Source organism: Lissotriton vulgaris, chromosome 7 (assembly GCF_964263255.1).
Source record: "Lissotriton vulgaris chromosome 7, aLisVul1.2, whole genome shotgun sequence".
NCBI lineage: Eukaryota > Metazoa > Chordata > Amphibia > Caudata > Salamandridae > Lissotriton > Lissotriton vulgaris.
Genome location: NC_141695.1, coordinates 155,652,230 through 155,675,359, shown reverse-complemented (window position 1 = coordinate 155,675,359; position 23,130 = coordinate 155,652,230). Strand labels below are relative to the sequence as shown.

The 23,130-nt window shown below is 44.3% G+C and overlaps 1 protein-coding gene across 1 annotated transcript in view; it reads left to right on the top strand.

The window, feature by feature from the left end:
• The window catches only part of LOC147701041 (ly6/PLAUR domain-containing protein 3-like), a 428,896-nt gene that overhangs the window by 242,257 nt on the left and 163,509 nt on the right, over positions 1 to 23,130 (top strand). The window contains exon 4 of the mRNA XM_086929843.1: positions 20,471 to 20,611. Coding sequence (XP_086785969.1) covers positions 20,471 to 20,611 — 141 coding nt within the window. The remainder of the gene's footprint in view (positions 1 to 20,470; positions 20,612 to 23,130) is intronic.

The window sequence follows — 23,130 nt, the reverse complement described above, 5'->3', positions numbered from 1 at the left end:
AACTGGGACGGGTCTAAGATCTTGTTTTCCTCAAGGTGGCAGGTCAGTTGCATGTTGACGATTTTCTCGATGACCTTTGGGATGCAGGGAGGTGGGCCGGAAGTTCTTGAGGTCCTCGGGGTCCGCCTTGGGCTTCTTGAGGAGGGCGTTTATTTTGGCGTGCTTCCAGCTTTCCGGGAATGCGGATGTCTAAAAGGAGATGTTGATGACCTTCGGTAGTTGGGGTGCGATGGCTGCGTCTGGGCAGGGGTCTGACGGTGATTCTGAGTGGATGGAGTTCATGACCTTGCGTGTCTCGTCATCGTTGACGTTGGTCCAGGAGGTCAGGCTGTTGATGCGGGTGGTGTTCATCGGGCGGGTGGGGACTAGCGTCGGGGTGGTCGAGGTGTTGAAGCTGTCATGGATAAAACCAATATTGAAAGAAGATACCCTCTAGACCTATATTTCTTTTCTTATAGTTGGTCAATAACTCTGAAGTTGGGGTTGAGAAAAAAACAATGCAATTACATATGAAAACTATTTTTTTAGAAAAATATCACATTTTATTTTAGTTGTTTTCTTTATATATTCTTTTTGTACTATATATCATAATCTATATTTTTTTTTTAAAAAGATAATTTCTTACATATTTTACTTTAGTACCCTCTCAGAAAATTTCATCTGGGTACACAATCTTAGAAGAATCAACATTCACAAACAGTTTTCATTATACAGACAGATTTCACCATATCAGCTAATTTGAAAAAATATATACAGTCCCCCCCAAAAAAACACTCACTCATACTCCTTCACACAAAACTATCATAAGTCTTACATACCTCACTATCACTCTCCATACCCCACCTCAAAACAACATACACAGATGGTAACCTAGGGGCGAGAAACTCAGCCCTCTACAACTGTGTTGTGAGCTAGGGTTTCGCAGACAGGCTGGTCAACGCGCGTTTTGATGGACTATATTTCTTCTTATGCCATCTTCTTTAGGACCTATTGTTTTCTAACTGTATGATAGGTTTAATGCAGCGGGAACACACAGAAGCTGGGAAAAAGGGAAACACAGTAGAGAGCATTGTTTTAACTTATATTTTAACTTTTTAATATTTTTAATCGCCAAAAAGGAGTTTTTTTAGTTTCTCCTACAGATCCAACTGTTAAAAAACGTAATTGTGCAAATGCACTCAAACATACTCATAGTCTCTCAGAGCTTTTGAAAAATAAGCATCACCCATGGGAAGACATTGAAAGAGATTACTCGAAAGCAGAGTGTTACGCAGTTTCAGTAATGATGAAGAAAAAAGAGAGAAAAAGAGTAAAAAGAAGAAAAGAAGAAAGAAAAAGATATTGCTATATTCTATGGATTTACTATGCATTCTTGCTAAACTGTAATATGAGAAGCTGCACGAGTAAATGAAATTAACATTGTGTTCCCATGAACAAAGAATTGAGGCCCCTGTTCCAGTTATGGTAATACATTTAAGCAATATCAAAAAAGTGGAGCAGGTTACGTTATGTTATAACATTTCTAAAGCACGCTAAAACCTGTGCAGGTGTCCTGGTGCTAAGAGAACTAATAAAGGTACAAGAATGGTCAGCAAGTCCTTTTAAGTTCTGCTCTTGGAACATCAACGGCCTAGGGCAGTGGTTCCCAAACTTTTGGCTCCTGAGGACCCCCACTGAGTCACTACTGGAATCCGGGGACCCCTAAGCAATTTGTATGATTTAAATTTCAAATATTAAAACAGTAACTCGAAAAAAACACACATGTGCACACAAAACAAATACTCAAATTACTAAGGATTTTGGGTCCAGATGTACGACCATTTCATTTAGCGCCTCATAATGGGGGACACATTGTGAGTGGCAAATTGCGAGTCGCTAAATGAAATGTACAACAGTGTGTTTAACACTGTTTGGGATTCCCTATGGGGTCGCAAATTGCGAGGCTCACTAATATTAATGAGCCTCTCGCAATTTACAAGCCTATAGGGAATGCCAGCCCTCCCAGGGATGGTGGCATGCTGGGCTCAGCAGACCACCATGTCTGGGACCACTTTTAAATGAATCATTTTTTTTTTTAATGCAGTCCGTTTTCCGTGCAGTTAAAAAAAAAAAATTAAACTGTTTTGTTTAATTTTTTAAGGGCAAGCAGTGGTCCTGGAACCACTGCCTACCCTTAAAAAATAATTTTGCATGCATTTGCAAAGGGGAAGGAGTTCCCTGTGGACCCCTTCCCATTTGGAAATGCATTACTATCTACTTGAAGTAGATGGTAATTGTGAGTATTTTGTGACCGCAATTGTGGTCGCAAAACATTTGTACATGGTTTTGAGACTCGCTATTTGAAAGGGAATGCCCCTTACAAATAGCAAATCGCAAAACCTATTCAGCAAGTTGCAAAAAAATTGAGATTCGTGAATTAGGCTATGTACATGGCCCAATCGGTTTTTGCATGCGCAAACGGGTTTGCGAACTTGTTGCGCATATAAAAGCGGGTAGTACATCTGGCCCGTTGGATTTTATATTGAAGGAATTTGCAAAAAAGGAAATAAATTAATGGGAAGGTTGGTCCTGCATCTCCGTGACTAACTTTTTAATTGTTGGTTTTATTTCGCAGTACAAGGCTTTTTAGAAGCATCAGGATAATGAATGACTGGGAAAAAACATTAGTAACTAACTGGGACCAATCAGATTGCAAGCAGCTCTTTGATGACAGTTTATAGGTCCATCTGCTAGATAACGAATGTCGCTTATGAAGTGCACTGTAAGAAAATAGTCTCTGTGACAAAAGCAGTAACCAAGGACCCATGCACATAAAAGACTGCTTTTTAAAATGCATGTTACACGTTCTTTGCAGTTGGCATATTAACCCTCTGTGCTACATTAGTTAAGTCAAAGCTGCCACTAAACAAAACTCTTATCTCTCTCCAGCAGATACATTAATCACTGGCATTATTTTGACACTTTTATTGTTGCTCTAAAGCTGCTAATTATACAAGAAACTTTGCTGTACTTTTAAAACTGCTGCCTACGGACCCTGCAAATGTGTCACGGACCCCTGGGGGTCCGCGGACCCCAGTTTGGGAAACACTGGCATAGGGGATAAGCTGATGGACCCAGAACTAAAACTTTACTTGCAAAGCTTTGACCTCATATCGCTGCAAGAAACTTGGTCAGACTCTCCTCCAGAACTTCCAGGCTTTACCCAAAACTTTATCCCTCCAACCCAGTCTGCAAGATTTGGCCACAAAAAAGGAGACTTGGATACTTATAGTTCATTAAGAAGCACCCGCACAGTAGTCCCGCTACCATACAACTTAGACCCCCCAAACGCAATGCAAGCATTATGAATCTCTACTCGAGAACAGGGAAAGATAGTGAAAATAATTCTAATAAACCTTTACCTGCATCCCCGAGGCAAGATGCAAGGTTCCCAGCAATTGAAGTCAAGTCAAGTCAAGTCAAGTCAAAAAATTTATATAGCGCGCTACATACCCAGAGGGTCTCAAGGCGCTTGAAGAGGGGTGGGGAATTACTGGTCAAATATCCACGTTTTAAGTTGCTTTCTGAATGCTAGGTGGTTCTGAGTAAGGCGAAGGTGAGTGGGAAGTGAGTTCCAGGTTTTAGCTGCCAGGTAGGAAAAGGATCTACCTCCCATGGTGGTTTTGTTGATGCAAGGTACAGTGGCAAGGGCTTGGTTGGATGATCGTAGCTGGCGTGAGGGGGTGTAGAAGGACAGTCGTGTGTTGAGGCATTCTGGTCCGATTTCGTAGAGTGCTTTGTGTGCGTGGGTTAGGAGCCGGAAAGTGATCCTCTTATTGACGGGGAGCCAGTGGAGGTTTTTCAGGTGACCAGAGATATGTTCTTTGCGCGGGATGTCTAATATGAGCCTGGCTGAAGCGTTCTGGATTCGTTGGAGTTTTTTCTGGAGTTTAGCGGTAGTACCGGCGTAGAGGGTGTTTCCGTAGTCCAGTCGGCTCGTGACCAGAGCGTGGGTGACCGTTTTCCTAGTTTCGATGGGGATCCAACGAAATGTTTTTTTGAGCATGCGAAGAATGTTGAAGCAGGATGAAGAGACGGCGTTGACTTGTCTATTCATTGAAAGTGAGGAATCCAGGATGACGCCCAGGTTCCGTGCGTGGTCCGTCGGGATGGGTGCTTTTCCAAGGGCTTCTGGCCACCAAGAGTCGTCCCAGGCAGAGGGGGAGGTACCTAAGATAAGGACTTATGTTTTATCTGAGTTCAGTTTCAGACGGCTGTGTTTCATCCATTCAGCTACTTCTTTCATTCCTTCGTGTAGGTTAGTTTTGGCGGTGCTAGGGTCATTGGTGAGTGAAAGGATCAGTTGAGTGTCATCCGCGTAGGAGATGATGTTGAGGTTGTGTTGGCGTGCGATGGCCGCGAGGGGGCTCATGTATACGTTGAAGAGGGTGGGACTGAGTGAGGATCCTTGGGGTACGCCGCAGATGAGTTCAGTGGCCTCTGAGAAGAATGGTGGGAGGCGGACTCTCTGGGTTCTTCCGGTGAGGAACGAGGTGATCCATTCCAATGCTTTTCCTTGTATTCCGATGTTTCTGAGGCGCTGTAGAAGGGTGCTATGGCAGACTGTGTCGAAGGCTGCGGAGAGGTCAAGGAGGATGAGGGCGACTGTGTCTCCATTGTCCAGGAGAGTTCGAATGTCGTCTGTTGCTGCGATGAGGGCGGTTTCAGTGCTGTGCTTGGCTCGGAAGCCGGATTGTGAGGAGTTGAGGGATTTGTTTGTTTCAAGGAAGGCGGCGAGCTGGTTGTTGACCGCTTTCTTGATGACTTTGGCCGGGAATGGAAGGAGCGAGATGGGGCGGTAGTTTTTGAGTTCGGTGGGGTCAGCTGTGGGTTTCTTCAGGAGGGCGCTGAGTTCTGCATGTTTCCAGCTTTCCGGGAAGGTTGCGGAGTCGAGGGAGCAGTTGATGACGTCTCGGAGGTGCGGTGCTATGATGGAGTCTGCTTTGTTAAAGATGTGGTGCGGGCATGGGTCTGTGGGGGATCCTGAGTGGATAGAGTTCATCAGACGGATGGTGTCCTCAGTGGAGATAGGTTTCCAATCATTGAGGGTGTTCAAGGGAGGTGGGGGTCCTGCAAGGGGTTGGGTGGGTTGGTTTTCGGGTTGGTTGTCGAAGCTGTTGTGGATGTCTGCGATTTTGTTGTGGAAGAATGAGGCTAGGGAGTCGCAGAGGGCTTGGGAGGGGGTGATGTCGTTGGAGTTGGCCGTGGGATTGGTAAATTCCTTGACGATATTGAATAGTTCTTTGCTGTTGTGGGCGTTGTTATCTAGTCGGTCCTTAAAAGCGGCTTTCTTGGCGTTTCGGATCAGTTGGTGGTGTAAGCGAGTGGCGTTTTTGAAGGCTTCCTTGGTGCTGGTGGTTGGATCTTTTTTCCAGGCCTTCTCAAGGGAGCGGCAGAGTTTCTTGGATTTCTTAAGATCATCGTTGAACCAGGAGGCCTTCTTGCTGCCGAGTTTGTTTTGTCGTTTTTTCAGTGGTGCTAGGATGTCGGCGCTGTTGGATAACCATAGGGTGAGGTTGGAGGCGGCTTGATCGGGATTTGAGGAGTGGGCTGGGGGGTTAAGAAGAAGCGATGAGGAGATCTGGTCGATGGTGATTTTGTTCCAGTTTCTTTGCAGGGTTGGTTGGGGGTGGTTGTTGGGTTTGGGCTTGTTGTAGGTAAAGTGAACGCAGCTGTGGTCAGTCCAAAGGAGATTCGTGGTGTGACTGAAGGAGACATGATTGCTGGAGGTGAAGATAGGGTCGAGTGTATGACCTGCGATGTGGGTGGGGGAAGTGACAAGTTGTTTAAGTCCGAGGTTGGCGAGGTTGTCCAAAAGGGTGGTGGAGTTGCGGTCGTTTTTTTCAAGGTGAAAGTTGAGGTCTCCCAGAAGGATGTCATCTTTGGAGGGGAGTGCGTGTGGAGTGATGAAGTCTGTGATGTCCTCACTAAATTGAGCGTGGGGTCCTGGAGGTCTGTAAAGGAGGGTGCCTCTGAGTGTGGTCTTGGGGTCGATGTGGATCTGGAAGTGGAGGTGTTCAGAGTTGGCGAGATTGACATCTGAGCTGGTTGAGATGTGGATTGATTTCTTATGGACGATAGCGATTCCTCCTCCTGTGTGGCCGGTACGGTCCTTGCGTATGATCTTATAATCTTCAGGGATGGCAATGGTGATGTCTGGGGCAGAAGAGGCGTTCATCCATGTTTCTGTTAGAAAGGCGACGTCCGGAGAGATGGTGTCTAGTAGATTCCATAGGTCAATGGCCTGCCTGTGGACCGAACGGGTGTTGAGCAAGATGCATTGTAGGTTGTTGGGGTCGGATATCTGTGGTGTGATCGTAGCGGAGTTGTAGACGGTGCCGTAGAATTTGCAGGAGTTGCATGAGAAAGGTCCGTGGGTTTGTCCAGGAGCAGCTTGGATGCAGTTGGGGGAGCGGCCGGGGTTAAGGGCTAGGAGGGTGGTGGCATCGTAGGTGATGCGGGAGGGGTGGGGGGTGCAAGGGCCAGGTGGTCTAGCGCTGGGTGCGGTCCAGGCGCGGACGGGTATAGACGGGCTTACCTTTGGCGCACCTTCGGCGCGACTGGGGCGCGAACGCTGCGCGTAAACGCTGCGCGCGGGAACAGCTGTCATATATGGATAGTGGAGGGGGAGGGGCGAGGACGGCTCAGCTGGGAGGCGGGGCGGGCTTACTAGGACCACAACAACAAACAAAATGGCAGCGGAGGGGTGAGCACAGCCGAGCGCTTGGGGATAACGCACAAACACAGACAAAGTTACAATGGCAATTTAAAAATGTAAACAGAGCAAAAGCGGCAAGCAAGCAGACTGCAGGCAATAATAACGAGGCAGTTTAATAGAGAGCGCTGCACAACGATACCAGGTGTCGTCAGAGACACTGGGGAGCGACCACTCGGCTCGAGAGCGAAGAGCGAGTCACAGCGCTTCCAGGTAATGGGGCGCTGGATGTAGTCTGTGGGAGGGCGGCTCAGCTGGGAGGCGGGGCGGGCTTACTAGGACCACAACAACAAACAAAATGGCAGCGGAGGGGTGAGCACAGCCGAGCGCTTGGGGATAACGCGCAAACACAGACAAAGTTACAATGGCAATTTAAAAATGTAAACAGAGCAAAAGCGGCAAGCAAGGCAGACTGCAGGCAATAATAACGAGGCAGTTTAATAGAGAGCGCTGCACAACGATACCAGGTGTCGTCAGAGACACTGGGGAGCGACCACTCGGCTCGAGAGCGAAGAGCGAGTCACAGCGCTTCCAGGTAATGGAGCGCTGGATGTAGTCTGTGGGAGGGCGGCTCAGCTGGGAGGCGGGGCGGGCTTACTAGGACCACAACAACAAACAAAATGGCAGCGAAGGGGTGAGCACAGCCGAGCGCTTGGGGATAACGCGCAAACACAGACAAAGTTACAATGGCAATTTAAAAATGTAAACAGAGCAAAAGCGGCAAGCAAGGCAGACTGCAGGCAATAATAACGAGGCAGTTTAATAGAGAGCGCTGCACAACGATACCAGGTGTCGTCAGAGACACTGGAAAGAAGAGCTTATAAAGTTATTAACCGCAGAGAATTCAAATAGTCTGATTGTTAGTGGCGACTTTAATCAGAACATGCTCAATAAAACGGCCAGAGAAGTCAGTACCGATGAAGATCCATTTCCATTGGAACAATATTCTCAGGACAATTCTTCAGGGGGAAGAAGCACAAAAGCAGCCCAGCGACTTTTAGCCACACTTGGAGAACTAGGTCTTTGCGCGCTTAATGGGAGATTCCCAGGGGATCGTCCCCAAGCGGCAACATTTCACAGTACAACGACCAGTTCAACAATTGATTTCACCTTCCTCTCTGGTAATTTGTTTCAATCAACAACAGATCTCCACATCGGAGTACTTGACTACAGTGATCACTTACCACAAGAAGTGAGACTAGAGGCCTTCACAATATTAAGTCCAGAACGTGCTATTGGGCATGAACTCGTTTACAGAGGAAACTATAGGAGGTTAAAGTGCAGAACAGATGATCCTCCGGGCCTCCTGCTCTATGCCAAGCAAGTACTTGGCGAAGCCCAAAATGAAACAACTGACCCAATTGTCAACTGGGAGATATTTGCAGAAACATTACGCAATAATATGGGAAAAAGAGAGAGGAAAAATCAGCTCGAAGGAGGGTGCAATGCTGCAAATCAAACGCTGTATCACAATTATACCTTTTCAAACAACGTTCATCTAAAAACTCTTATTGGCCAAAAGTTACGAAGGGCAAGGATAGCCCCTGCTGCCAAGGATGAACTGAGGCTGTTAAAACGTGACCGCAGGAGGCTGGTCTGGGGTCTAAAGCGTGAAGCACAAAAGTTCCTATGGGCCAAACTCTTACATGACGCCAAATCTAACAACGCCCAATTCTGGAAAAAGATCAATAATTTGTCTTTGGTGTGGAGTCAAGGTATCAATTCCCACGTTCTAGAAGATGACTGGGTAACCTTTCTTAGCTCGCACTTTAATTGTATTGACACTAACATCCAAGGAATACTTAAACACACAAGCGACACAGAGGATCGAATAATACCACGTCATGAATGCCTCGACATCCAGCAGCTAGACCAGTCAATTGTAATTAAGTGTGCACTGATCTGTAATAGAATCTCAAAGGGAAGATGCGAAGGGGTCCCGGGACCAAACGGGATACCCCCCATCCTGTTCAAGGAAGATCCGGATTATTGGGCAGCCGCCCTTAAACCAATGTTCGCTAAGATTCTAGACATCACTAATTCCATCATCGTGGAGAGGGAGCCATTATCTCTCCTATCTTTAAAAAGGGAGACCAAAGCGACCCAAAAAACTATCGGCTAGTGGACCTGCTCGACAATGAAGCAAAATATTTTGCGGGTCTGCTTCTAGAAGAATTATCATCTTGGGCAGCCGACGTTTTGGCAATCCCATACAACCAAACAGGTTTCTGCAAAGGTATGGGCACCTCTACTAATATTCTAGCACTTTCTTTATTACTTGCTGCAGCCCTAGAAGCGAACCACCCACTCAACCTGTGTTATATTGACTATAGCTCAGCCTTTGATCATGTCAATAGAAACCTACAGTGGGAAAAGTTACAGAAGCTGAACATTCCTCCGCTGCTTTTAAGCCAACTAATTCTTCTACACAGTGAGACATGGGTGCAAGTTAGGCTGGGCTCTGGTGACTATCTTACAAAAAAGATCCCAACATACACAGGAGTAAAACAGGGCTGTGTACTTGCCACAACACTTTTTAATCTTTTTATGGGAGAGCTATCTACGTTGCTGAATGAATGCAATTTGCACGCCCCAAAGCTAGGGGGCTCACAGATCTCTAATTTATTCAATGCTGACGACTTGCTACTCATCAGCCGGACCCCTGTTGGCCTCCAGAGGCTGCTGGATATCACCTCAAGATACTCCGCAGCGAATTTGCTTACCATCAACCGCGAAAAATCAAAAGTTATATGCATTAACCTTTCCAAAAAGAAACCAACACGAAACTGGCTCTTGTCATGTAGAAAGCTAGAAATGGTCCGTGAATATCGATACCTGGGAGTCATCGTTGATCACAAGGGAAATTATTGTGCTGCAGTGTGAAGCCATAAAAAGGAGAGGACTAACCATTGCAGCAAGCCTTAGAAACTTAAAAAACATGGTTTCTGGCCCAAGCTTACATCCGCTTATTAAGGTGATACAGGCTAAGTTAATCCCAGCCATTACTTATGGCAGTGAATCTATGACAGGGAGGGATGCTCCTTTAATAGAAAGAACAGTGGCAAAATCACTACGTATGATCTTCGGCCTCCCAAGGTATTCATCGCCTGCCGAAATGAGATTAGAGCTCGGGTTTCAAAAAGAAGAGCTGGCCCACAAGGGAGCGTATATAAAAACCTGGCATAAAATAAGCAGGGGAGACCCGAATACTCTAAATGCTCTCCTGTGGAAGGAACTTCAAAATAAAGAAACAGGCTTGGCAAGGCGGTACCTGGAGGCCGCTATTGAGAACCTTGGCTTACAGCAACTCTGGGAACTTCCAGGCTCTATAGCAGTCTTTAAAAAGGTAGTCAACAAGACAGTCCGGAAGGAATCATTGTTGCAGGACAAAGCCACGCTATCAGAGCGGGCTCACGGCTGGCTTATACTTCAATCGTACACTACGTCCTTGCCTCAAACTTATCTTCAGATAGGTTTCACAAACAGAATAAAAGAGAAGTTCCTGAAATTTACCCTAGGGCTGCTGCCGTCAGCGGGCCACTTACCTCCATGGTTACGGCCACACTTACCAACAACATACCGCCTCTGTGGGAAGGGCAAGGAAAACATAGGCCATTTGATCACTACTTGCCCAGAGCTCGCCCAAGATCGACGCGTCTTCCTGTGAACACTTTTCAACATTCGCAAGATACGAACCTGCAGGCAAGCAGTACTTGCCTGCTTTAAAGGAGACGACATCCAACTGAGCTGCAGAATGGTAAAATTTCTTGAAAAAGTGGAGGCCTGTTTTAAAACTATGAAGGAAACTGAACAAATCTACTAGTACCGTAAAAAGTCTAAAGGATGAACCCCTCGGTACCCCTGTTGACCAACCACTAGAGTGTCACCCTGACTCTCCCACATATCGACCACCATCAATTACAAATGGAGACATTTCGAACTGTTATTATAACTTAACATAGGCACTTTATTATACCTCTCTTTGGCCGCCATTGATGGAGAACCTTCTTTTTTTCGTACTTTTTAAAAAAAACTTTTTTTATGACAAATTGAGGGTTCAACAAGATGTTAAGCCTCTTTTTATCGTGTTACTATTATTACACCATGTATTCTGCCTTTTGTTTTATGGACGGATCTTTTGTTTTAACATGTTTAAATTCGACTTATGTTTTATAAATTGAACTCTCCTTTTTCTATATTGTAAAGGTTTTAAATAACCATGCACAATAAAGTATATCACTTGCTCCTGTAAAGCCAGGTCTTGAAGGCACTTCTGAACTGCAGCATGCCTTATGTTTTACCTAGACTGCAGTTGTGCTGGAACAATTTTTGGAGCAGGGGAGCTTTCCCCAGTGTTACATAACTGTAATTTAACATACAGTGTTACTGACAAAATTACATAGAGCACAGATGATAATGTGTGGATATTGGGTTTCAGTGAATATTTATCATTTACACATCAAGTTCAGTGTCTTTATTTGTTTGGATCCTATGAAAATATTTGCTTCCATCACACTTTAGAATAAGAAATATTGTGCTTTATTTGGTATTTCCAAACTGCTGGTGTATTTTGAAATATTTGTACAGTTAATTTACAGTATTTACATTTTGTTGTGTTAGAAAACAACTGACATCCTACAGGAGAAGTTTGTCAGATAGTTCACTTTACAGAATCCTCAAACTTTTCAGTCAGAGAAAGAGAAGGAAACACCAATCTCCAGGTTAAAGGAATAAGCACCTATTTGTCAGCAGACATTGCCTGGCATTTAAACTTCCTCTTTCAATGCACAGCAAATATGACAAGATCAAAACTAAATTTAAAGGCAATTTTGTTGCTCATTCACTGTACCAACTCCATCAGGATTATCTTGGGGGTGATGAAGCACCCATAGAACCCTCACTTCCAACAACCATTGGTAGACTGAAAGGGAGTGAGCTCCAGAGTTTGGCCACTGCCACAGAGAAGACCTTTCCTCCAGACAGACCACCAGAGGATCAGAACTTGGGGGCGGGAACTCCAATCCCAGAAGCCACAACAGAGCCCTGGGCAAATCCAGTTGAAACTAGTCAGCTGAGTTTAGAAGAATCTTGGGCTTCTTTAAGCTTTTTTGTTCCTGAAGATGAATAGGACATTAGTCAACTAACCCATGTAGTACACTCTTCTGTCCTGAGTGTTAGTGGGAATAAATCCAACCCCTATGCTTTCTCTCAAAGGGTTCAACAGCAGCTGCAGTCCTGCTGCTGTCTTCCACAAGTCCAGCAGTGTTTTGAAGAGGGTACCAGGGATGCCATACTTATTCCTGCCACAATGCTGTGATTGAGGGAGATTTCATTCCACTCCCTAACTAATAAAAAAACAAGTACCCAGGGGTAGGCCAACCCACTTTTGCAGCAGTTCCTGTGGGTATTATTGCAAACAATCTCACAGTGCACCTCTCAGAACAAATCTTCATTTGTGCAGAACTCTTTTACCCACCCTACCTAGAGGTGTGGCCAACACAAGGAGCACCACTCCTCTGATAAAATTTTAGGGGCAGGCTTCCTCCACTGGAACTGGTGCTCAATTACCTAGTGTCGCAAAGGGAACAGGAAGACCTAGTGTCAGATAAGATGTGTTTGTGACTGGAGAGGCATCTTTGAAGTTAATTTATTTCCTGGGCACAGCCCAGTGACCCTCAAGTTTCCCGTTGGTAAATAGTCTGCAACTTGCGGACTGTGGGGAACAACCAATTAAAAGAGGTGTTGGGATTGAAGTTTATTTCGATCGGTTATAACCACAGGTGATATTCACGTGAATCCCAAAAGCAGTTGAATTGAATCCATAGTTCTGTGTTGGCTCTGACAGCGTTGCCACTTAATTGGCACATTTTGAGGACTATTCACCAACGGGAATAGTGACCCGTGTTGCTCATTTTCAGCACCAGGATTAGGTTGCCTCACCTTTCCCTCTGTCCTGAAGAAGACCAGCAAGCGGAGGTTTTAAATTACCCTCTACGCGCAAGTCAGGCCGAAATGTCGAAGCATGCCCCTCAGCAAGGGCTTGTACCTCATTATATCCTCCTGTCCTCTCATCTGATGTTGCATTTGTGCACTTAAAGAAATTGATGATTGATTTGACTCATGAACTACACTATGCACAGGCCTCGTTATACTGGTTTCTGTTAAGTTGAAAAACCAGTATCAACTTCAAATGAATATGAATTTGACTCTTTACTGTCTGTAAATCTTCCTCTCTTCTTCTTCTTAGCACAAGCACTTCTCTTTCTAAATCCATTTCCCTTTTTTTTGAGCAACCGTCTTAATCTTTATTGTTTGTGGTAATGTCTTAACGGATTTTGCCGTAATTGTTTTGAAAACTAAAAAGTGAATACGTTTTTAACAAAACAATGTGGGTGTATTTTCTCCTTTTCCCTTTTCTTTTCCAGGTGCTAACCTTCAATTAAGTAACGATCAATACTGTATTATTTATTAGCTGTTGAATCTTTTTCCAGCACTTGCATAAAACGAGCTTTGATTGATTCCACGTTTTCATGCTACAGGTCTAGGGCCATTTGTATCTCATAGCTTGCTACAGTGACAAACAACTCGGAAGGGTTTTTACTGTCAGGACAGATGAACCAATAAATATATATGTCCTAATTTTAAATACTGTGCATCCTGCCTTTTGGGAATGCATGGCCTACCTTGTGGGTGACAGGTGGCATTAAAAACGGAGGTCTAGGTCTGGCAAAAGGTTTATTTTGAACATCAGGAACTTAACAGTGCACTCATGTTTTGTCGTGTTCTTGACTTTTAAACGTCGTCTCTACCATTTTAAACTGTTTGCGTGCAACCTGTCGAGCGTGATCTGCCCCGATTCATGCGTAAATTAAACATGAGCAACAACGGAGTAAAGTTCCACTGCTGCGCCAGATGCACTGCTTGAATGTGTAACTCATACATAAACTTCACCAGCAGCTTCATTTATTGTCTTGATTCTTTTTTCACACATGAGGCAATTACTGTTTCAACAGCTTCACATGCCTCAGATATGCCCATCCGGGCCTTTTTCTGGGCACAATGGTAAATGTAAACAATTCTCAGATGCAACTCTGATGTTACCCAATGCATTTCGGGCTCTGAACAGCCCTTTTTCAGGGGTTTGCTACAAATAAAAGAACAACGAGATTAAACTGTGGCCTCAAGTCACTCTGATTCACATGATGCGTTAATTTCAACAACCTGTGCTAAGTTAGAACCTGACTCTGCAACTGCGCTTTCCCTCTAAACACATAAGTTTGAAAGCTCCCCTCATGTGTGAAAAAAGAATCAAGACAATAAATGAAGCTTAACTAAAACATTTTGGAGTACATTTGTTAACAGTTGGATTGGAAAAAGTTGCTGGTGAAGTTTATGTAAGAGTTACACGTTCAAGCAGTGCATCTGGCGCAGGAGTGGAACTTTGCTCCATTGTTGCAAAAGGTTTATTTTGCCAGTTAGAATTTCCAGTTTTCAAACTGCCATTTCTGGTTGCAGTGTCAGCCAAAGTTATGGTTTCACTTGTCACTTTATTGGCGGTGCAACATTACTGCAGTCCATTAGCGACTTTCAACTACAGATGCTGACTACCCGGTGTACCATATACCAGGGACTTAAGGTATCAGGGATTAGTCACTTGTACACATTTTAGCTGTCAGAGCATACACCAGGTGTGTGACGTGAGATGCCCAGAGTGTATTGTCCATACAGCAGCAATAAAAACCAGCAAGACGTTGGGTTCACAAAAAAAGGGCACTTTCTTACACAGGGGTCGATTCCGATTCGGGAAAAACCGCTCCGAATAGCCGTTCGGAGCGTTTTTCCCGTACGATTCGTACCCTGCCACATACCCCGCATGTACGACGAAGTACGATTCGTACCGGGAGCAGGACTCCGTACAAATCGTACAAAGACCGTACGATTCAAATCTCCGCACGATTCTCCCTCGGAACCCGATGTACGCGACATCCGTACAGTTCGAGGCTGGTTTTTCTGACCCAGCAAGTACGATTCGTGTCGGGTATGCACCGTACGACCCTTTTCCTACGACAGCCAAAAACAGCAGTAAAAGCAGAGTTCGTCTCAGAGCGTACCCCTGCGATCATGGGGGTATGCACCGTACCCCGCGATCGTGGGTTGTATGGACCTTACCCCATGTTCGCAGGGTGTACGGTGTGTACACCCCATGATTGCAGGTGTACGATGCGTACACCTCATGATCGCAGGGGTACGCACCGTACCCCGCGATCATGGGGCATACAGGCCGTACAGTGTGTATGTGATTGTGCTCTTTTCTGTACGATTCGCCCTTACCTAACGTGGACCGTACGAATAGCGTCCTCATAACACGGTCCGAATCGTACTCGTCGGGTCGTACTGCATGCGTACGAGTCGTACGGTTCACGGTTTCAGCCTTGCAATACGTATGGAATGCGACGATTCGGACTGATTCACGAAATACGGATTGGACTACGCAACTCGGACACTCGGGTACGATTCGTACGGAGAGGGCTCCGGATGCGAATCGTACGGACGTTTTTTCTCCCGAATCGGAATCGACCCCGCAGTGTATGTTTTTTGACCCCACAGTGTATGTTTTTTGATGTGCTGATACTTGACTTCTAGATGGAGATTTAAAATTGCCATACTGTTCAGCAAACAGATTAACAGGGATTACTGCTCATACATTAAAATCTCCTACTACTATAAAATGTGCATGTTCCAAAGATTAAGAAAGTATAAGATCTTAAAAAAAGGTTGATAAAAGATTTGGCTGGACCCTGCAGCCAATATCAAATTACAGCACTGAGAAGCACTGAGGGAGGGGATGTAATTGAGAAATCTGGATGCGAAGTCCACTAATGTAAATTTTCTAATCGTATACTGAACATCCACTAATACTGTCACTGGTGGAGATGAAGAATACCAAATCCGATGCAGAGCATTGCTGCTATATCTGGGGAGCACGTATCTCAGAACCATGTTTCAGAAACAAAACAAACAGCCAAACTACCTTTAGTCAGTAGCTCATGGACCTCCGTGGCATGTTTAACCATGACTGAGAATTTATTAGAGTACATCTCACATAGTACTTTACCCGGGCTTTTTTTTTCCGCCCTGACCGGCTTAAAATCCTGCATATCCTTAGCTTTTATCCACTCTTGTGCCTATCCAGTTGTAATGCTGACTTAGGGCTGCCGTTCATGAGATCTGTCATCTTACCGACCTTTCAAAATCAAGTATCTGTATATAAAAAGAAGGCATGAGAGTTAAGCCATAAAATCATACTACCTGACAATTTATCAGGGCCCAGCCATTCACTGCCGAGGTTGAGCAACTCCTCTCTCACCCAGGTTTGGGCATCCAAGTCTGGAGAAAGATGGACAACAGGACTGATGCTGAGCCTGGATTGGACTGTGGATTGGTTGCAGACAGGAAATCCTTAGCACACCAGTGATGCGCCTTCTACGCATGGCTGCTTGCTTAGCACTCCCATTTTAGTAGCCCCCTTCTAGCCAACACATTGTTAAAAACAAGTAGAGCGCCCACCTTAATAAATATTGTTTAGCCTTGTTCACCCGACCTCAGCAGAAAACTGTGGCAAAGCGATCTCGGGAGTACTTCACATCGATCTGTGTTACTCAGGCAGTCACCTTCCAGAGATGTCAACTGATCTTGCACCAAACCAATCTACTCCTGCACAAAGAGCAAGCAGGTTAGGGCAAGGGCTATAGAGTAAAGGGCTGGTCCACTTAGCTACCAAATAGAATGAATAGTTGTAACTCACAATAATGCATTCAGCAGCTAATAACATAAAAGTAGTTTTTCGTTTTTTAGAATCTAGGGCCTAATATACAAAAAGTTAATGCAATGCAGGAAGTAAAGTTGGTGTGCTGTGTTGCTTGAACGGTAGAGAGTGGAACTGTTTCAAATCTTATAAAAATGGCTCAGTTCTTCTCTCTCCTTGCCCCAGAACACGTTGTGCTGCCTAGGGCTGATGCTGGCAACCTTGCACCATAGTGCAAGTATGTCTGCGTTTTTGGAGACAATTGTTGTTTATAAGTCTTTGCAGATATCGGTATGCATCACAATCGATGGGTGGATGGATGAGAATTCTCATCCACCATGCATGGAATGCCTCTCTGATGCAAAGTAAAAAAAAATTCAAGACGCTTCATACTCCCCCAGAGAATTATTTAAAGCGGTTGCCCATCTTGCAAAGAGCCCCTGTGACACTGCCTTTGTGCCAGATCAGGACTTTGTAGAGAACATGGCTACATTTCAACAAAAGGTCAAGGCGGTCTAAGATGACCTTCACACCTCTGCAGCAGGCACACCTGCTACTCACCAAGAACATACAATACCAGCTCTAACCAATTTTTCTTACTTTCCACTCCTAGAAAATACGCAGGTCACCAATCTTCTCACCCAGACGAAATCAGGGTCACCATTGGACCCGTGTCCTCCCTATATACTACATCTGATTCCTGAGAAAATAAGCGCAGCTCTGACCCCTCTGCTAAATGAGGTCACCAGCCCGGGTATATTTACATGTAGCTGGAAGAAAGCCAGCATTAGGCCCATCCTCAAAAAAGATACCTTAGACCCTACGGAACCCAAACACTATCGGCCGATATCGTGCCTCCCTTTACCAGCTAAGATCGTGGAAAAAGCCATGAATCAGGATTTAGGGCCAGATGCATCAAGCGAAATGCGCTCGCAAAAGGGCCAGATTCTCAGAATCTGGCCCTTTGCGAGTGCAATTTTTGCATTTGGGATGCATCATCCCAAATGCAAAAATCGCAAATAGAGAATTCGCTAAATTGCGATTGTTTGCATTTAAGGAATCTCAAATTGAGATTCCTTAAATGCAATGCATGAAAGTATCAAAAATAGCAAATTCGCTAATAGGGCACGCAAATTACCACGAAGTACAACTTCATGGTAATTTGCAAAAACTTTGAAAAATGCACTTTTGTGCATTTTTTAAAGTTTCATGTTGCGCACACACATGCCCTAAGGGCATGTGTGTGCGCAACATATGTGCACAGATCACATTCAGGGGTGTAACAGGGTGTCCTTTGGACACCCCTGCACCCTTGAACTCGCAATCTCAATTTGCGAATCGCTAATTGCGATTCGCAAATTGAGATTGTCTTCCCATTCATTCCTATGGGCCTCTAGGCCCATAGGAATTAATGGGGAGGTATTCATGAATTGCGACTCGCAATTAGCGAGTCGCAATTAAGGAATTCTAAGGAATCGCTATTTTTATAGTGATTGCTTGATGCATTCCATTTTGCTATTCCTTATTAGCGATTCCTTATTTTTCGCTAATAAGGAATCGCAAAATGGATGCTTGATGCATCTGTCCCTTAATGAGGTACTTGGACTATAACAACTTACTAGATCCCTCACAACATGGGTTCCGGCCTTGCCATTCAACAGAATCCGCCTTAATGATGTCAACCGAGGATACCCGCAGGACGATGGACGAAGGTGGAAGAACGACCCTGATCCTATTGGAACTAACAGCGGCGTTCGACACCGTGAATCACAAGGTCCTACTGAACAGGCTGAGGGCTCTGGGAATTACTGACACTGCTTTAACTCTTCTCACTTCCTTCCTAGACGCCCGAATCCAGCAAATTCACTGGGGAGGCTTCCAATCTGATGAGTTCTCTCTTCCAGGTGGGGTACCCCAAGGTTCAGCCTTATCGCCGACATTATTCAACCTGTATGTAACCCCTCTAGCTGCACTAATAAAATCCCATGGTCTACACCTAGTGTCGTACGCCGACGATACGCAAATTGTAGTGTAACTCTCCCAGACGGTGGAAGCTACAGCAGAACATTTCAGAAACTGTCTCTTGGATGTTAAAAATTGGATGAGCCATATTTTTTTAAAACTTAACACCGAAAAGACAGAAGTAATAGAGTTCGGCCAGAAACCATCTATCTGGAACCACCTCTGGTGGCCTCCGGAGGCTGGCTCCTGCCCTGTCCCAGCGGGTAAGGTCAGAAACCTCGGCCTTATGATCGACAAAGACCTCTCCTGCACAGCACAAATAAATCAGGTAACATCAGCCTGCTTTTTCACCATTCAGGTGCTCAGAAAAATCCTACCGTATATTCCGCTCAACCTAAGGAAGACGGTGATGGGAGCCCCTATAATGTCACGGGTGGATTATTTCAATTCACTATATTTAGGCACTGGTGAAAAACAGTTGGCAAAACTACAGGCAATTCAAAATGCGGCAGCGAGAGTCCTAATGAACCTGCCAAAACGTCACCCCACATCCAAAGCCATACGTGAATTGCACTGGCTCCCAGTTAAGCGCAGAATTCAATTCAAGGCCCTCTGTCTGGTCCACAAATCCCAATATGGGAAAGGGCCAGAAGTTCTCACCATACTCTTTCCTCGCTATACCCCGCAGCGCACACTAAGATCAGCTAGCCAAGATCTGGTTCGCCTACCTAGAATACGGAGAGCCCGATGGGGTGGGAAATCCTTTTCCCATCAGGCCGCTAAACTGTGGAACTCCTTGCCCCTCGCGCTGCGGTCTGACAAGACCAGAGTGGGTTTCAGGAAGGCATTAAAAACATGGCTCTTCTCCATGCCCTAACCAACCTCTGTAGTTTCTTTCGTGCTACAGCGCCAAGACGCCTCGGCATAGGAGCGCTTTAAAAATAATTCAGTCAGTCAGTAAGTCAAAGTACAGCAAGGCATGCCCATGCACCAGCCAGAGAATGCTTCCCTGATGCAAAGTAATACAAGGCAGTGCAATGCACGGTGTTACTTGTTTTTAGCAAGCAACTTAGATAACCATTTGCATTTCTTTGTAAACATCAAAACATTTTTGCATCAGGTCTGCTTTGAAAAAGTAAAAAAAAAAAAAAAACACATCTTTGTAAATCTGGCCTTGACTTCCTATTCAGCTTTTTTGCCAGGGGATGCAACGAAGACAAATTGTTGTTAATTGACGCCTCATGTTCAAAGTTTGAATCAGATACTGTTTGTAGCCCAGTGAAACATTTTGTACATGTTAAGATGGACCTGAAATTCTAAACGTTTTCAACAAATCCCTCAGGACACCACATAAAAGTGACCCTCAGATACCATGAGCTCTTGCTTATAAGCGATAAGATGGTAACGAAACACTTTATGAGAATGGGTCTATCAAAATGTACACTAAGGTAATTTAGCTTGGTTGTCTATATGGACTAGATTTGATAAGATAGCATGTGTAGTTGTTGCTTCAGGATTGCACTGTGTAGGATGCATAATGAAAGTGGTGCAATTACATAAGTATCAGGGCTGTTTGTAAAAGCATCACATTGGTCCAGGGTATAAATAGATGTTACTTATGTGACCTAGATTTTTCTGCCTGGGACCTGACTCACAAAGATTTTGTTCTCACCCTAGCTGTGACATACTCCTCAATTTCCAGGAGTAAGTTACACCTATTCATAGAAGGATACTTTGTGGTGCAGGTCCTTTCTAAGACTAATTAGGTTGCAAGCACTGTAGCAATTAGTGTACATCTCAGAGTTTGCTATATGGGCCTCTAACATTAGGGCCACAAGTTTGCTCAACTTCGTCCTTCTTAGAGTCTTGTATGTTTGAGCATCGCTGATGTAAACATACTGTGTTGTTTTAGGATGATAAGCAACATTTTTCCTTTTCTTTCCTTACAGACTCTTCGGTCCCCAACGATCGGGAATGTTACTCCTGCCTCAGTACCTCAAGAAATCAGTGCTCCACTCAGAACGCTGCTGTTGTGAAATGCCAGGGTCACTCTCCAGTCTGCTATCAAGGGATTGGCACCATAGTTTTAGGTAAAGCCTCTTCAGTCATCCACAGTAACCTTACCGAGCACCATAGATTAGCTCCACAGTCCCCCTAGTACATCAGCAGTACTTTATGTCACCCATCTGTATGTGTTGAGCGTGGGTAGGTGCTTGTCAGAATTATTTTAATAATTTTACATGGGAGGGTCTAAAAGATATCATGTTTGGATTTTGTAGCTTGAGAAATTTAAAGTCTCTTCAATGGCTGTGATCAGGGATGGAGGAGGGGTAGTTCTATGGCTATTTCTATCTGTCAGGGTTTAATGGTAATAATGTAATCTTCACAATAAATATAGCAAAAAAATCCCAATTACCAGCATCTTTTAACCAAGGTTATCAATAGAAAAGACACTGGTTCGGAATGGGCTACAACAGCCTAGGATCATGGCATGTCAGAGCAACTATCAGCTATCTTATAGAAAGAGGAGTGGAAGAGAGAGAGATACAATGGAGAAAAACATATAATATGTGCCTTAACAGTGTAACATCAGTACTTCCTATGTATTCCGATGACATCCAAGCTTATCACTCGCTCAGTGAGGAAGTACCATGTAAGTCCCAGCCCATTCAGCAATCAAACCTCGAGTCGAATGGCTGAGGAGAGGTTACGGGACTGCAACTATGAGGGTGGCCGCTCGCTGAAGAAGCAGGAATATTCGGAATTCTCAGAAGATCTGAGAGATTCAGAATTGCATAGAAGCAGTGGGAGAAAAGCAGGGAGCAGAAGCTAGAATGGATGCAGGAACTAATGGAAAGGGTCAAAATGGAACAAACTGGTAAATAGAAGACAGGAAGGGGAAAAAATAACAAAACTGAAGTATCACAAATGGGTCACAAACTGTCAAAAGTCAGGTTTTCTTTAATCCCTTTTATGGTCACTGAACTATCAGGTCCCAGAGTACCAGGCAAAACCCGGAAGTGAGTGCTAGGTTAACTTTCATGTCACCATTCTCCATATTTGCCAGGCCTGACTTCTTCTGTCCCTTACTTATAGGAAGGTTTGAAACCTGCATGCCTGGGTAGAGGCACTGTGCTTGCATGATAGTCCCTGCTAATCCTGACTGTAGTCTACAGTTGTCTCCCCTCTCCCCAAGTTCGTCCTCCATTGATCTTACACTGGAACCTGGTTTCTTTAGATTTAGTTAATGAAATTGAGAAACCAGTCAAGGCCCAGGCACAAAAAAGATTGTCTCTCTCTCTCTAAGACTTCATATCCTTTCCAGGGTGTAAAGCCCCAGAGTTGACCAAAATGGATACAGGAATAAAGGATAGCCTCAAATACATGTTTATCAGACTCTTCTCTCAATACATTGTTGGCCTAACATGAGACACATAGGATAACGCATATTTATACCTGATATATAGGTAAATTAAGATGTTTTGTTGATAGCCAAACCAATAGCCAAACCGATCTTCCAACTTTATGTGATGGACAGGGTCTATGGTGACAGTCAACCTGTCTCTTATGTTCTGCCTTGAATTTGAGGACATGCTCATAAAGCCTTTTTCTAACTTCACCATTGTGTCTAAGTAAATGTGTAACCAAGAGACCGTGTTGGATAAAAGGCAGGCAAGAAAGGTGCAGGCGGATAGCTGAAGAGCAATAGAAAGGCGCGGTTCCCATAAAGGTGTGTAAAATGTTCCTTACGGGGCTTACTAAAACTTGAGACTTTTAAAAATGAGTCGATGCAATATGCTTTTAACACTGCACGATAGCACATTTAAAGTCTTGAACCCCTGCAATCCTAAGGTGATTTTTGAAAACCCTGACTCAAAGAATAAGCTATGAGCTCGATGTTAAGCATTGTTCTCAGTTATCACAGTATACACGCTATGCAGACACTATAAAATATAAGACTCAGCAATGATACTTACGATTTACATTAGTACACAGGGTGTAACACTGTATTATCCTAATGCGGTTGGGGATTTCACCACTAAAAGCTTTAAAAAAAAATGGAATAATTCCGAAAATATTACAGGCTTATGTGATCTTTGCAATGGAGGTGTGCAAGATATCTCTCATGTACTGTTTGGTTGCCCAAACATAACATTAGTAGAGGACAGATATCGCTTTTTAAAACCTATAGTATTAGATATGATATAACCACTGCACAAGGCTTAATAGCTTTTTAGATTTCCACCCAATGAATTTGTCTGTTATAATTTTTTTACATATTTAATTGGTTTTATAATGGATATTTAAAATGTACTTTTATCAATATGGTCACAACTCTGTCCACCCTTGATAGATGCAGATCTAAATTATCATTGGTAAGATAGATATCATCAATGTATAAACACACCTTGGAATCTGGTGGTAAGAGCTCCAAGATGCGTGATGTGAATAAGCCAGGACTGTCCTTAATGCAAATAAGAAAGCATTGAATGAGAATTGCATCCCGTCGAAACTGAAGGCTGTTAGACACTCCTTTTGAAACGCTATATTGGAGCTGTTGAGAATCTTTTCGTATTTTTTGTGCAGTAGGTTGGTCACTGAAACTGTG